At 39.7% G+C, this 17,161-nt stretch overlaps 1 protein-coding gene and 1 long non-coding RNA gene across 3 annotated transcripts in view; both read left to right on the top strand.

The window, feature by feature from the left end:
* The window catches only part of man1a1 (mannosidase, alpha, class 1A, member 1), a 150,747-nt gene extending 140,713 nt beyond the window's left edge, over nucleotides 1–10,034 (top strand). For both annotated transcript variants that reach the window (XM_037086112.1, XM_037086113.1), the window contains exon 12: nucleotides 2,951–10,034. In XM_037086112.1, the coding sequence (XP_036942007.1) occupies nucleotides 2,951–3,077 (127 nt within the window). In that variant the 3' untranslated portion in view covers nucleotides 3,078–10,034. The remainder of the gene's footprint in view (nucleotides 1–2,950) is intronic.
* Nucleotides 10,035–12,582: 2,548 nt separating this feature from the next.
* Nucleotides 12,583–14,076, top strand: LOC119012657. The gene is made up of 3 exons (XR_005072551.1): nucleotides 12,583–13,295; nucleotides 13,431–13,470; nucleotides 13,988–14,076. It is a non-coding gene; the product is annotated as an uncharacterized LOC119012657 (long non-coding RNA).
* Nucleotides 14,077–17,161: the final 3,085 nt, after the last annotated feature.

The following is a 17,161-nucleotide window of genomic DNA, read 5'->3' as shown; positions in this document are numbered from 1 at the left end:
TGGAAAATGACTTTTGGCCATTATTAGGAGTGAGACTGGTGCAAAGGGTAAGCGATAGAGCAGGACACATAAATACAGTGAAACATGACAGCGTCATCTCATTGAAAAAGGCTGTTTCTTGTATTTAACATGTTCAACAGTGGGCCTCTGCTCTCCCCTCTCCTATTCTTCCTCCAGATTTATCGTCCCCTCTATTTCCTTTATTTCCATTGAAAACTTTATAGCCTCTCCTGCAGTCTCCATCTTTTCCTCCCCCATTCACGTCCTCCTCACCTCTTCTTCTTCTTCTTCTCCTATCGTTTTTTTTTCTATTACTTTTTTTTATTATTATTCCACCACGCCAGACAGCTGTTGACAGGAAGTCAAGGTTAGCCTCACAAAGCCCGATGGGGGCGAGGTGCCATCCAATCCGGCTTTTTTATAGGCAGTAAATTTTAACAAGCGTCAACTCTACTCCTGATTACACCACACACACACACACACACACACACACACACACTCAAAGTAAGCTGTCTGGCACCTTTTTGCACGTCCACCAGATTGTGATATCTAGATAAAAAAAAAATCCCCTTTATCCAACTTTGAGTCAAAATGAGAGATGAATATTTTTAGAGGCAGTTAAAATGTTTTCAAGAGAAGCAGCAGAGAAAGAAAATATCTCATTAGCCTCCCGCAGACAACTAGAGGAAAAATAAGAGCGTAATCGACCACCAGCCTGGACAGCGGCACAATAATTACCTCATCAGTCAAGCCGCATCACATCCATGATATCAGAGACGGAGCCCACTGGACACTGAAAATATCAATCCCATTTAGCAGCAAACCCATAAGTCTAATCCTCCTAATGTTACTCAGGGATCTTGGCATCATGCGGAGTCACTTCCAGTATTCATCCTCCCCGCTGCTGCCAAGGACACGGCCATACTTCACACTGCTGCCTGCCTGCCTTCAATCACTCACTGCTTTCTAGTGCTTTGTTGGCAGGCGGAGGAGGACGGGGACTTGTTGTGGAGGTTGCGGGTTTCGTGGACGACCGTCTCATCTGCTGAGTCATTAGTTTTAGTCAGCTGACACATTCATCCCTTTTCTTCGGCTGCATTTTCTGTATTTTCTTCTTAGAAGATCTTAGTTGCTTTCTGACTCTCTCTCTCTGAGATCTGAAGTGAATATGCCCGGCCAGTATCTGACTTGAAAATCAATTTATCTACTTACCTTCTTTCCTACCAGAATGTTATTTTCTGGTTTTTGAATAAGATCACATGACACTGAACTGCAGAGTTGTGTCACCTAAAGGGATATTCCAGCGTAAATTTACTCGGTGTCACGGTGTGTTAAACCATGGTTTAAACTTACACCGGAATATCCCTTTAAGTTTTATGCTCATCCTTTCCTCTCAGTTCCACATCTGTATTATTTACTGGGCAGGACTGCTAATAGATGTTGCAAAATATCAACACAACCCAAAGTAATATCTAAAACTGAAAAGTAAACATAAAAAGTCTTCTCATCTTTATTTTCCTTAAGAAATGAATGAAGACAGCAGCTGAAGCATTTTGAGGATTTAATGTAAGCCGTTTTTGTTGTAGAGGTGATGGATGAAAATGCACAATCAGGTGGAATGTGCAGTAGATTTACGATCACTTTATTTTGGGTGATTTATAGCAAATTTGGCTTCAACTTGTGGACCTTGTGTTAAGATTTTAGTCAAAGCCATCAGCTGCATTTCATCTGCGGTTTTAGTTTGCTCAATTTTCTACCAAAGCGTACATTTTTACCTCAAGCAACATTAAGGGAAGCCCTAGTAACATAATTGTATTCACAATTTGGACACTTAAGGATTCCCCTTACAATTTTACTTTTAAGTATTGTGTCATTTCTTTCCCAAATGTCAGACTTGTTTCTACTTCCCTGAAGGTTTCCTTTATAGTCTTAGGACCATATTTTAATGATGCAAGTTATTCTCCAAGTGCTTCTGCTGTTTTGGTTCAAATACTGTAAGTTTTGAGGCATAAAGTGCTGCTGGGTGAGATGGAGACTGTAATACGGTGGGTGTGAGGTTGAATAAACACACTCTTAAGTCAGAAACACTAAAAGGTCTCCCAGATCTGAAACAGCGGAGCAAGACAATAATGACTCTTCTAATGGAGAAATGAATACTCTTGGAAGTAATAATGGAAACTTATCACAGTTGATGATTAAATGGGTCTTTTGCTTGGAAAATAAGATGAACATAATTGATTCCTACCAGGGATAATCATTTGTTGCAGCAGCTCAAAACTTAAAATAAAGTCTGTAAACACTTGGGTATGCAAACTGGAAGGTGTTTATTAACATGCTTAACATGCACATACTGATAAATATGGGAATACAGTTTTAAAGTCTTCTAAGGCTTCTGACGGAGAAGCACAAAATGTGATAAATTGATTCAGTTGTTGTCGCTGGAGTCAGTTGGTGCAGAGGATGTGTAGGATTATCTTCTTCACCCCGTTCCATACATCTGCTGCAGGCTAAAGACTCGAGTTTATACTAGCTACTAACATAACCATGTCTCTGGCCAAACTGTCATTGGTCAAGTTGCATTGTGGGTAATTTAAATGGCAGGTTGTGACAGAGAGAACAAATGTGTGGAATAAATGGGATAATATCTCTGGATGTGTTGCATCAAATCTGCTCTTTGTTTTGTCCAACATGATTGTGACAGAGTGTTACAGGACTGCTCTGCTAAATCAGTGGAGCACTGATTATTACTATTACTTCTTTCAGTCAAACTTGCACCTGAATGCTGAATTCAAGGTTGTGAAAATACGATGTTGGAGCACTGCTCACACTGCGTTTGATATCTGAACATGAAGACAGAGCCCTCAGTCACAATATCTGTTTTTGTCTGTAAAAGTTCTGTAAAAGAGTACTCTGGTTGTAATTAAAGTCTTTCTTTCTGTATCTCTTTCAGGTATCTCTACCTGCTCTTCTCTGACGACGACCACCTACCGTTCGACCACTGGGTCTTTAACACCGAGGCTCACCCTCTGCCCGTCATCAAGAAGGACAAAACGGACAGACCCAACGAGGTGGAGTAGTGGACCTTTCCTGCGCTGAGAACCTCTGATCCTGAATACCTGAGCCTCCAGCTGTCTGTCTGAAAACAGTATAGCTATTTGGAGTCCCCGATGGTTACAGATGCCTCTTAATTGGATTTTCTTTAATTTTTTTGAATTTTTTTGATTTTTTTTTTTTTTTCTTTTTTTTAATGGGATCAAAATAGAGTTCAGGCCTGTCGGCTCTGAACTCTCGCTGTAGAATCCATTTTTTTTTCTTTTTTTTTCTGCTTTTGATCGTTCAGCTTTGACTGAACTGAACCAGCTGCTGGATAACTCAAAACCATGCGGTGATATCATCAGAGAGGAATTGTACGATTTTGATAGTTTTGCAAACACTCTCTGAAGATGTCATTTCATTAAGTGGCAGTTTATTTCACCGCCAGGTTATTGTTTTTTTTTCTCTTTCCCAACTCATTCAGAGGGACAGTGTGACCAGTTCTCACATTATTCGTCAGTGATTTTGTTGTTCGTAGCTGCAGTTTGTTTTTGTGAAGGAGAACGCTGATAGACCTGAACCAGTCGTCTCCCTAATGTGGATATTTTGGACCCGAGCTTCGGGCTGAAAAACTCTCGTCTGAGGATTACAAGGCTGACTCGGCGAGCTAAAGGACGCTCGCTTTGTTCTCTTCACATGTGTCGTCTTTTTCCTTCTGCTGTACCGCTTCGATATCTGAATAGAACCCGGTTTTCCCTGCGCCAGCGCTGGTGCCACCGCCACCCATCACCTGCATCGTCTGCAGAGAAAACATTTTATGAAAATGTTTGTCTCTGTGGGAGTAAAAGGAAAGACGCAGCACAACCCGAGCCTCTTTTTATAAAGCCACAGAACTTTTAGATCTCTGCTTCCCCCTCCCGTTTCCTGACTGCTTCTTCCTGCCTGTGAGTTTGGTGTGACACAGGACGAGCAGCCACACCAGCTCTCTGCCTGCTCGTGATTTCTGTCTTTCTCTCCCCACAACGTTTACACAAAGCTGTCCCTCGTCTTCTTCTCCTGCTTAGTTTTAGTTCAGTCAGTTTGGCCTGTCTTTTTCTGGATTCATTTCCTCTTGTCACACTTGCAGCTATATTTCTGGGGTTTGACCGATACAAGTTTTGGGTTTTCCTCACTGAAGGTTTTTAGGATGTTATTTGCCTCCAACCAGAAAAAAAAATTGCAACATGCGAAATTAAAGGTTACTCCCTAGATTAACCTCTAAATATGGCCGCCGTTAGCTAATAAGTCGTATTTGCCCAGACTGGGAGCCTGAAGGACCGGAGTATGTACTACGGGCTAGCTGGTTAGCATGCCAACTTAAAGAGATATCTTTGTAACACAAAGCCTAGATGTCTTTGAAATAACGCAATTTCTTCATATTTTGATTATAATTTTAGCTAATTCTTGAATGTTTTAATCTAAAAATCTTACGTATTGCACCTTTAAATAATGCCACTTTTTGACCCATAGTAACATAATCCTACTTCAAGGTTCACTTTTGTTGAGCTGGTGACCTCACTTCATGGTCTTACTCAGTACATAGGACAGTTTGCTCAGCTGTAAAGCTGCGTACAAGACAGGTTTCAATGTTAATGGTGTCTTTTAATTGCCTGGTAAGCCACACTGACCTGCCATGGCCAATCAAGCGATCTTATTGTTGAGTCCTGGATGAGAAAGGCTGTGCAATGTAGTTGACTGCTTTGAAAAAAAAGAGAGCAAGTGGACCTTGAGTTAGGTTTTTTTTATTTATCTACTTATTTATCATCAAACAACAGTTTCCTCAATTGAGGATCAACTTTAATGGTTGACAGCACTGCTGAATTTACATCTTTGAAACAAAGTAGTTCAATTTAAATTCCTTCTGTTCTTCCTCCTCCATAACTTTCTTCCTCCTGTGATCACTAATCTCCTTGAATCTGAACGTTTCCATTCTTCAAACCAAAATTTGTTAGACCCTTTCAGATCCGCTCAATAGGATACTGATGGATCGTGTTCATCAGCGTGTCGGTCAAACCCTCTGTCTCGGCGTAGATCAGCTGTAGGATCTTCTCTCCTCTATGAGGAGACACAGACACTCGACTTCGTTGTAATATTTCACCCTCACACGCGCGCGCGCACACACACGCACACACACAACACAACACAAGAAGCCATACTGATTCTCTACAGCTTTACCATTCTGTCGTTGAGACTTTTGATCCCTTCATCCTCCACTCATCGGGGTGGAGGCATGTGCGACTCTATTGACACAGGCCGTGTTGCTGTTGTTGTACGTTACATCCAGCAAGTTCTCAACTCATTCAGTTGGATTTTATGGTAAAGGGTTTCTCCTGATGCCACACAGAACTGTAGCCAGATTAAAATCCAGTTTAGTCTTCAATCTAGTGCCTTCACTGAGGAGTCGGAGGGAGAGCAGCTCACACAAACACAAAAGAGTCGGGTTTTAGAAAGTCTTAGAGCTTTAAGTAAAGTTCCCATGTGTCAGATGAGGATTATACCAAAATTAGAGACAGATTAAAGGATAATTCCTGCTTTTTCATTCAATATTTAGTGTAAATTTGGCTTGAGTTCAGCCCAAGAGTCAGGAAAAACTTCTTTGTGATTAGTTTGAGATAAGACCTCTGAAGGTCTGTCTGAGAGTCGCACTCAACGATTTAACAATGAAAAAAGTCTTAGACACTGATACTATTCTTTACCAAGCCTGGGAGGAACTAGTCACCAGTCACCTTTGACTACACTGACATCTAGTGGTGAGATCTTCCAGTTACATTCCACATGAGACCTGGGCTAAATGGATGGAGTCTGATGGTAGTCAGTCTTACACTTGTGATTTTCACCCCTTACGCCGCAATGTTGACTTGATGGAAACAAGGAAATTAAGCGACTCAAATGAGAAGAATCTCAAATATTGTTATGTCGTCACATAATTGAAGGAGCTATGAGGCCTCATTTATGAAAAATATGATCTATCCATAGCTAAAATCAAATGGTGTGCTTACAAAAAAATGCACTTAAGCAAGTTAGGAGACAACCATTAGTAACTGGTGTGTGATCCATCAGTCTCAGATCATCCCAGGTGGACTGAACCTGCTGTGTAGTTTCCCTTACCTTTCCCATACCAACAAAATTGAGTCAGCAGAAGTCTGGACCCCAAGAGAAAATCTGACTTTTTTATAGATGTAGATGAGTAGATCACATCAATGGTAAGGGAGACTGAAGCCAGACAGCACGTAGTGTTAAGTGGATTAAACAGTAGTGTTGACGGAGACAAGCATGCAGATCAGGAATGTGTCGTCTTTGTACATTTTTCATAAAGCTAATGTAAAGTTCACCACAGGATTGGCACAGGATTTTCCCTGCAAAACCATAAGGAAGAATCATTTTAATCAATTCAAGACTTCACTTGAAGTTGATCAGAATTGACTGGATAAATGAGGCCCCAGCTCCTGAGCCCATGAAAGAAGGTAAAATATCAGAATTTAAGTCTGGATCTTTAAAATTATGTATTTTACTTATTTTAGACCTACAACTGATGAGAAGTGTTTTGTCAACTGATAATAACTTCAGTTATTATCTCATATAAGTGCATGTGACACAGGAAGGTGTGTGATTATAACTCTGCCCACATTCAGCTCCCTTTCAGTGCTCCTGTTCCCACAAATGAGCTTTAAGTGTCACTGGGAGATCTGGCAGATGGCGAGTCATAGAAAGTTCATTCAACAACTGCGTGGCCGTCTGAAGTATTCTGCTGGAGTGGATTCATTTCTTTCAGCCATCTGACAGAAGTGAGAACTGCTGGCTGAACTGAGCTGAACCACAACAGGTTGTTCTAACGACATTTGGCCCAGGTATCACAGGCTCGCTGTACAGCTGTAGGAAAGGAAAAAACACACAATTTTGGGGGGCAGATAGATGCTTTCTTGCTCATTGTTTTCCCACATTTTACATCCCCATGCATCCAAAATGTGTTGTTTTCTACTGCAAGATGATGCTGATCACAGCAGCCGCGCAACCTGTTTTAAAATCCAAGTCACTCCCAGATGATGTTATTCTTTTACTCGATTCTCACCTGGTTGTAATTATTCAAACTGACTTCCTTGATTTTACTTTAAACCAAATGAAATAAGTGAGCCCTACCCACATAGCGACCGACAGACATATCATATTTAAATTGAATATATTATTGAGTTTCTGAGCTGTGAGAATCCCTCCGTGTTCTTGATATCACTGTACAGACGACAGTGTCTCTGTGTTTCATCTTTGTTTTGTTTAGTTAGCTGGTTTAGAAGCATTTTATTATCCATGTGAAGTTGTATTGTAATGGTTGATTTTTTGCTGATTGTGTTAATTTATTCTGTAGTCGTGAACATAGGACTTGGACGGTGTGTGAGCTGACCCCCAGGTGGCGCTCTGGGTTATACAGGTATCTACCAAAAAAAAAAAAAAAGACATCCTGAACTGATGTCTGTAAATGTAAAAAGGTCCTGTAGGTGTTGCATTTCTAACCTAAAATATCATATTAGCATCAGTGAATTAGAGGTGTTAAAAATGCTGCTCACAGTTGGATTAAAGCGACGTTAGCGATGTGGTTTAATGTCACAAAGAGGGCAGCGAACCCACCTGGGAGTCGAACGGACAACCTCACGGGAGGAAAGGAATCGTATGAATGTACCATCCAATGTGAAGTGAAGAATATTTTATATGCATTTTTGTCTTCTTGTGTTCACTTCTCTTGTTGTTGTTTTTCTTGTTTTTACTTTATTTTGGAAAGCACAAAAAAGTTGAAGCGACGTGTGCCAGCGGAGCAAAGTCTGCAGTGAGCGACAGGCCTGTTTAAACGCAGCGTCCATGTGCCGTTGATGTAGGAAATGATCCAAATCTGCCACATGAGGTGCATCGGTTCATTTATGTTTTATTGTTCTGGTTTATTCGGACATACAAACACGGACATATAGGAATATTTGGTGTTCTTCGTACAGTATAGTGTTAAAACACAGAAGCTGCTTCACAGAAATTCAGAGAATAGGAGACGCAAAATATCTGATTCTGATTGATCAGGATTAGATGGAAATTTATCACATTGTAGAAAGCGGTGATATAATGTAGCTCAGTGTCCATTATGGAGACACTTTAATGTTGATTGTTGATTTTAACCTGCTAATTTGAAAAAAATAATAATAATAATAATAATCACAATTTGATGTTGGTTAGTACTGAGCTGGTGACCAATGAAAGTGACTTTGAAGGTCCCATATTGTGCTGATTCTAGTTTTTTTTTTCTCATATTGTTCATTGCTGCAGCACCTCTATTCAGCCTCTGTCTGAATGGTCCTTTTTAGAGCAACAACTGTGTCTTCGACATCACAACCCTATGTGTGTATTTTATTTCATTTTTGACCATTTTGATACTTTGGCAGTATTTATATCTGCTTATAATTAAAATAATGATAATAATAATAGCATCTCACTTTGTAAAATATGGGACCTTCAAGGCATCACGCTACTTAATCTTTTGATAAGCATTAAGCATATTATATTGGGACCGTTAGAGCTGTTTCGGTGGTTATCGGGTGCATTTTAGTTTAAGTCACGAGCTAACACAGAATGGTGGGTGGACATGATGGAGTTAACCACTGGTGGTAGTGTTCTTTCCTTAAGTACAATGTTTAATAACTCCATGCAGAACTTCATTTGAAAAATATGTATTTTTAGGCTACATTGCAGCACTGAGATATTGATGCTGCCCAGATTTGATTTGATTATAGTTGTCTGGTCACAGATCGGACTTGTATTCTTACAAAGATTTGTATAATGGTGGAGGTTATATTTGATGTGAGTATGATGGTGTGAGTCATTTTTCAAAGATTTCTTATTGGACATTTCAATGAAGATGGTTTGCAAGTAGATGAGTTTTTTCTCGCCCTATGTTAAGATTGATTAGTGCAATTTTACAGTCTGAAATTTGATTTGGGGGATTTTAAATTTGTAAATGTGTGTAGACTTGCATTTTGGAATCGTGGAAGCTAAGAAACATCAGACTTGAATTTAGACTTATTAAAGGGCTGATCCACTGCAATTTCATGACTTATCAGCAAAGCTGGGTATAACATGAGTCCAGCATTTGTTTGCATTTACTGTGTATAGGTGCCCTTTAAAAAAAGTTTAGACATGATTTTTTGTTTTTTGTTTTTTTCACTCATGTGACACTGATCTGGTCGTTTCACTATCTGAACAGGAAGGAAATTCAGAATGTATTTGGTTTTTCGTGTGAGCCGTCAGTGTAAAGTCTGCTTTAGCGTCACATAGCGGGACATCAGGCATCTGCTCATTTCCATATGCAGATTTTGTCCCTTTTTCTTTCTTTTTTTTTCTCAAAAGGTTGAATTGTTTTTGGTGATTTTTCTGAATATTGTGTTGACGATCTGTTGCGTTCCAATGCCTTTTTATTGGTGATTATTAGAGGGCAATGTCAGCCTTTTTTTAGGAATTCAGAACAAAGTCAGTCCCTGTGAAGCTGCACCACTTCTAATTTATATCACACTGACATCATTACTTTTCTTTACACGTGGTGCATAATCACTAAAAACGACTGACCTGTCCCGGGACTCAAATAATCTGAATTTTTAAAAACATTGTTGGCATTGCCCTTTTAAAGGTTTAAATGCGTGAAACCAACCTCAGAAATGTATCTGTACAAAATATTGCTGATAATCATTCCATTGCACATAGTTTACTTTGCGTTTATATGCAATATATTAATTTTGTGGGGAAATCTGTTTTATTGTGTTAATATTATTATTGAATAAAAATGTAAATATTCCATTCCGGCAAATGAGCCGTTCTACATTTATATAAAAAAAAATCTTCTGAGTTTATGGATTAAAATGATATTAATAAGCAGCAGACTTTTTAATAAACTATATTTGTTACACTTCTATTGTGAATAAAAAATCTTTTAATAAGTGGTGATTTTGGAGCTTTTTTTTAAACAGCGGAGCCTTGATGAACTTCTTACTGGTTATGAGACTGTTTCTCTTTAATACAGACGACTCCATCAGCACGAAGATTGTCTTATTTAGTGTGCCTGATGTATAAAGTTCATGGATCATGAATATGTATTATTTATCTCCACTCTGTATTCACAGGCTTATGGATTGCCAAAAAATGCCATGATCAGCTTGTGGTTGTTATAGGTTCTGTCCACTAGAGGGCGTCCACACATTACCAGTAACTGTAGACTGGAAGCTTTCTTGTTGCCGCTATTCCATCAAAATAAGCAGGTTTACACAGATTTGGATTCAGTCTTTTCGGCGTCACAACCACCGAGGAATGACTCGTTTCATTGTCATAATTTAATCCCTTTAGTCCGGTAACATTTATAAAGTCAAGAAGAGCCGCACGATTACATAATTTTATCCATAGGCCTAATATCGACTAGAGACAGGGGGACATGCCCCCCCCCCCCACACACACACACACACACACACACACACACACACACTTCCCGAAATCCCGTTTTTGTCTCCAAACATTAGGTTCACATGATTAATCTACCCCGGTGTATACCAATGTGCTTATTTTACATTAATTTGATGGCAAACTCCGCCCCGCTGATTCAACACCAGCATATGACGGGTTAGTAATCAAGTGGACCCACTCTCGCTGTGAGTTGTGGACAGTTTGCGTAATGATGCTGCGTTCCAGCTTATTAAAGGGATAGCTAGTGTGTTTTGAACTGGGGTCATACATATCTATAGTTGGTCTGTTCCCTACCATAATCACCGATCAGCGCAGCCTCAGTTTGGAGAAGCAGAGAGCCGCTCCAGCTTTGTACTGCAGTGAACGGAGTCCAGAGAAAAAGCCAAATTTAACCACCTAAAACAAGGCTCACCTTAAAAACTCTAACAGTTCAAGTGTACGTTGTATAGGGAAAATTCACACCGCTTTACGTCGCCGTCAGTCCGCCCTTTCTTTTGGCACTACATTTTCTCAACTGTAGAAAATTATTAATCCCAGAGACACACACCCAGTCTTCTCATTGGCTGCGCATTTTGCAGTCAGGTGGAGCCCAGCGCGCTGGTGCTGCTACAGGTATCTCACTGCTTGGATCCGACGGCTCTGCTGCTTTGAGGAGGCTGAAGACCTGGCGTAGAAGCACAAGGCTTCAACGTCGCCTGAATAATGTAGCAGTCTGTCACATCCACAAAGAAAGACTGGATGAAGTGAACAAGGGAAACAGTTGCCAGGAGTTTATCCTTTCAAATGAGTACAGGAAGCATGTGTTCAGTCAGGGGAAGAGAAAGGAAGGCATGGGAGGATTTTTGGGGGAGGGGTTCATCAAAACATGTTTGAAGGGAAAGACAGAGCAGAAGAAAGAAATATTTTTTTAAATAAAGGTTTGATAAATTTACAGTGATCTTGGCAAAACTATTGACAGTGTGTGATTTGTTAATATAAACTATCTTTTGATCAATATGTTGTGATTGAAACTACAAATGGAACATTATCTGTTGATAGTTCCATAAATAATGTGCTATAGATCTATTGGTCCAATTTTTAAAAGTATAGCTTATTTCCCACAGCATGTGATGCTGAGTAGGTTTGTAGGTTAAATATGCGGACAGTCTTTTCTCATGTGTTTTTACTGTCAGAATTCAAAACTAAGCATAATAGACATGCCCATCATAATGTGTTGCCTTTAAGTAGCTGGGAATATGATTAAAAGCCTGTAGAAATGTACAGAATGGTATTCATATCAGACCCCCACTTTTTTTTTGTTCCCCCAGCACCAAAAATATGCTGTTCTTAGTCAGCATATGTTGCGTTTTGGTGATGGTCTATCCTGGTTTTTCCAGCAGGGCAGGAAAAAACATTCCGATCACCTCCTCATCGATCCAAGTCATGTATACGTATATTATTTCTGATGTGGCTTATAGACGACTATTCCACGTAGAGATGCCGGGGTCTGTGACCTGCAAACCACAACTAACACTACAGAGCACACAGTGACAGCGTAGCTGGCTGTGGCGATGCCTCGTGACGTTTTGAGTTCTGTGGAAGTGGGAGCAGTTCCAGAGATGTGTCAGTCATTAAAACATCACAAGCAACTAGTATTGTGATCACAAACTACTGTATTTTGTAATGTAATGGGTTCTATTAAATTTAATGAAACAAATAATCTAAAAGTTATAGAATCCCTTTTATGCCACTTAAAGACAAAAAGCTGATGGAAAAGTTATCTTATAGAGTATATATGTGTTCAAAGGGAGGAATGGTTAGCAGATAAAAAGATTAAATTATGATGAAAAATATTTGATACTTTTTGATTTTCAACAACATAATTGTGTCGTGTTTTTTTTGTATCAAGTAATGTGACTTTTTTTAATAATGTGACATTTATCTCGTGATTTTGACTTACACTGACAATATTTTATCATTAAGTTTAGTTTCCATCTTTGTTTTTCTTTAACTGGTAGCAACGGGCTTGTACAGGAGGTGGCAGGGCTCCTACAAGTCTTTCTCATGTATTAATTTATCTCTGCCTCGAACGTCAGGTATTTTAAAGCCTGCTGAGTGAGGATGAAGAAGTGGAGCTCTTGTAGAAACAACTGCTGCACAAACACAAATACCACAGTCTGTTAACTCAAACACATTTTATTGGCACGAATGAAGTTACATCATAGCCAAATTTAAATGACATATTACTGACTGATGACATTTTACACACTGAATCTGAATGAATCAATTTGCCGCATAGAATCACTCCATCACGCACGTGCACGAGCGTGCGTCACTTAAGGCCATGGAAACAGAATGTTGACCAGAGATACAAACGCTGCGGGAATCATTCATTTCTCATTCGCAAACTAAACTGGAACCTGATCGACCTCATCAGAAGCACGCCTTTTGGATTATTCACGATCAACTGAAGACTTTTTGCATACAAAGCTTTTTGATTACTGACCTCGACATCTAGTGCAGAGAGTGGACCTCCTTTACCTGCTGCAGAAGTGGTTTCTGCTGGAGCTCCTGTGACGAGGCAGCTGCTGTCCGGAGTCTGTGTGTGTGTGTGTGTGTGTACGCTAACAAACAGTGTGTTGTCCTTCTGTCCACAGTGGAAGTCACTGTCAGCAGAGGAGCAAGCCGTTTACTACCAACAGGCCCAAAGAGAAAAAGAGCTCCACGCTCAGCAACACCCCGGCTGGTCCGTCAGCCAGGACTATGTAAGTACACACTGCTCACACACTACTCACATGTTTACATCACCACATACATCACTGGACAAGAGTCACTGCAAACAGTTTTCTTTGGCTGATGTCAGATGGAAAGCGTAAAGATGTGTGTGTGTTTTTGTGTAGGGCAAGAAGAGGAAGGGGAAGAGCAGAAGAGCTCCTAAAGGTCAGGACTGTCATGTGACATGTGTCATGAAAACTGGAAGACATTTGGTTGTTCAACTACATTGGTTTTACAAACAAAATAAAATGTACATGTTAAGCTGTTTAGTTCAAATAGTTCAACATGGAGCAAAACAATGTCCCTACAGTGAACAATAAGTCTGTGGTACAGTGGTTCCTGGTACAGTATCTTTAAAGGTGAAATATCTTTGATCAGAAGAGAAAAATCTTCATTGACTGATTTTTATGACCTTAAAGAAACATTTCAGAATTTGTTTTATTTCCTCATTGATTTTCTAAATATTACAGTTTTTGAGTTTGATTTTTCTTCTCCAAAACTAGGTAGTGCCCCTTTAACTGAAGCCTGAATTGTGCATCTTTTGTGACTTTCTCAAATGTTTGTCATTTGATCCAATATTAGTATTTAGATGTTGTTTACTGCAGATGTAAGAAGAAGTTCTTATTCCTTAAAATGTTTTTACAGTTTTAACAACTGAGCTGTGTTTCTGTTGGTGTTGCAGCATCTAAGAGGCCGTGTGTGTCACCGGTGGCATCCACCTCACGGGCAGCCATGCTGGAGGACTCCACCTCACGGGCAGCCATGCTGGAGGACTCCACCTCACGGGCAGCCATGCTGGAGGACTCCACCTCACGGGCAGCTGTGCTGGAGCCACGTCAGCAGACTGCCGTGGTGCAGCTGCCCCAGTGACCATGCATGTGAGTGACATATACGTATCACCTGCCACAGGAGAACAATGTTAGTTCTGCCTCCTGGCTGCATGTTCTACAAACAGCAGTCACATCTTTGTCCTCCTCTGCAGGACTCACACAGAGTCCAGCCGATGAGAGGATGTGGAGCGTCACCCAGTGATGTAGCAGCTTGATCCTCCACCAAGTCCATCCAGTGCAGAGCAGCTGTCCTCCTCTCCTCTCTGTGGACTTCTGTGATGTTATGCAGATGTATACATAGATGTTAATATGGATGTATAGATGTTAAGATTGATGTATAGATAGATATAATATAGATGATGTAATATGTAATATAAATGTATAGATGTTGAGGTGGATGTTATGATTGATGTTTGATATTAAGATGTCTGTACAGATGTTATGATTGATATATAGATGTATGTATAGATGTTATGATTGATATATAGATGTATATAGAGATGTTAAGATGTATGTACAGATGTTAAGATTGATATATAGATGTTAAGATGTATGTACAGATGTTAAGATTGATATATAGATGTATGTATAGATGTTAAGATCAGTGTTTAGGTGTTAAGATGTATGTACAGATGTTAAGATTGATGTTTAGGTGTTAAGATGTATGTACAGATGTTAAGATTGATATATTGATGTATATATAGATGTTAAGATGTATGTACAGATGTTAAGATTGATATATTGATGTATATATAGATGTTAAGATGTATGTACAGATGTTAAGATTGATATATAGATGTTAAGATGTATGTACAGATGTTAAGATTGATATATAGATGTATGTATAGATGTTAAGATCAATGTTTAGGTGTTAAGATGTATGTACAGATGTTAAGATTGATATGTAGATGTATGTACAGATGTTAAGATTGATGTTTAGGTGTTAAGATGTATGTACAGATGTTAAGATTGATATATAGATGTATATATAGATGTTAAGATGTATGTACAGATGTTAAGATTGATGTTTAGGTGTTAAGATGTATGTACAGATGTTAAGATTGATGTTTAGGTGTTAAGATGTATGTATAAATATTCAGATTGATATGTAGATGTATGTACAGATGGAATTCAAGAGAGATGTATAGATAAATGTTAATATAGATGTACAAATGTTAGTACAGATAGAATTGTGGCCCTCATGTAAATAAAACATTTGAAATTATTAGGGCTGTCAGGCAATTAAAAAAAATAATCTAATTAATTACAGGATTTGTAATTAATTAATCTAATTAATTGCATTTCAATCTCATATCTGCTAAAGGTACCCAAATAAAGAATTCAAATTCTAGGACATTACAAAATTGTATTGCACGACTAATCAATTGAATACACTAAGAAGAGAAGATTTGAAATCCACATTTTTTTTGATGAAGTGTGTTTCATAAATGAAATTTAAAAGAAAATGGTCAAGCACATCCTAGCAAACCAATTAGGCCAGGTGCATTATTCAAAAATGCAATACAAATACACTAAAATAAGGCTGAGTCTCAAATAGGCACTTAAGCAGACTCTCAATTCAAAATGAGCACTAAAGCTGACTCAATACAGCAATTCAAAATGAATACCAAAGCTGACTAAATACGGCAATTCAAAATGAATAGTAGAAGTATAAGGCTGTGAACAGTGACATACAATTTGTCTTCAAAATAAGAGCTTTACATTGCACCCCATTTAGAACTGGGTTCTTAGCAGGGGGCTTTTAATTTGAAAGTAGCGACCGTCCTTAGCTTGCCGACACAACAACAAGCTAACACTAGTGATGGGAACGGCAGTTCTTTTTACTGAACTGAATCTCTAGAATCCGTCCAGTAAAATGATTTGTTCAAAAGATTTGTTCACCGAATCGTTCACTGCTCTCCAACTCCCTGAACTGATAAGCAGCCAAACGATCCGTCGTTCAGTTAATAATTCAGCCCTGAGGTTCACGTTCACTTACTGAGGGATGGTGCACAATCATTCGCGGGAGACGCAGCGCTGCTCTGAGTGGTATACATGCACTAAAATTATTACACGGTGAAAGTGTCCTCTGTGCACAGTAAAATCACTTAACATGATGCTACATGGATGTTAGCAACACAGCGCTAATTTTAGCAGTGCCGTTACTGAATGTGAATCATCTCCTCTGTCCTGGCTGAGTGAGAGACACAGCGCCCCTTTCAGCACAGTATGCCTGCAGTAGGTTCGCGAATCATGAATGAATCACAGCGCGAACGAGAATCACGTCTTGGCGTCCCTCATTCGCAAACGACCTCCTGAGGACATGAATCACGTTCGCGCTGTCACTGAATCAGCGTGAACGTGAATCAGCGTGAACGTGAATCAGCGTGAACGTGAATCACGTTCGCAAACTTGACTGACGGCAACTGCTGAGAATCACGTTCACGAACGTGAGTGACTTTTACTGTGTAGTAAAATCACTTAAGATGATGCTACACGGATGTTAGCAACACAGCGCTAATTTTAGCAGTACGGTTACTGAATGTGAATCATCTCCTCTGCCCTGGGTGAGTGACACAGCGCCATTTTCAGCACAGTACCTGAACGAGAATCACGTCCTCAGCATCAGTTCTCTGCCTGCAGTAGGTTCGTGAATCATGAACAAATCACAGCGCGAAGGAGAATCACGTCCTGACAGTTCTCTGAGTGAGTCACGGCAGTTCCACACCCGGCCGGCATGATCGTGGCTGAGCTCAACTGAACTGAGAAAGAAACGAATTAGTCCATGAAGTGATCCCGTTCACTTCGTTCACTGAAAAGATCCGTTCGTTCGAACGACACGTTCACGACCGACACAACACTAGCTAACAGGAGGAGAGGAGACGCTGCATGTCCTAGATCTCTGCGGCTGTCCAGTTGTTCATCTTAATGTCCGCAGATGAAGTGATGGACTGACTGCTGTGATGGGTATAACTTCTAGCACATATGAACAGGGCGTGGTAACTACAACTCCACAAACAGCTGTT

The sequence above is a fragment of the Acanthopagrus latus genome, chromosome 22 (genome assembly GCF_904848185.1).
Source record: "Acanthopagrus latus isolate v.2019 chromosome 22, fAcaLat1.1, whole genome shotgun sequence".
NCBI classification, from domain to species: Eukaryota; Metazoa; Chordata; class Actinopteri; order Spariformes; family Sparidae; genus Acanthopagrus; species Acanthopagrus latus.
The sequence above is the reverse complement of the archived record's forward strand: the minus strand, read 5'-3'. Positions and strand labels throughout refer to the sequence as shown.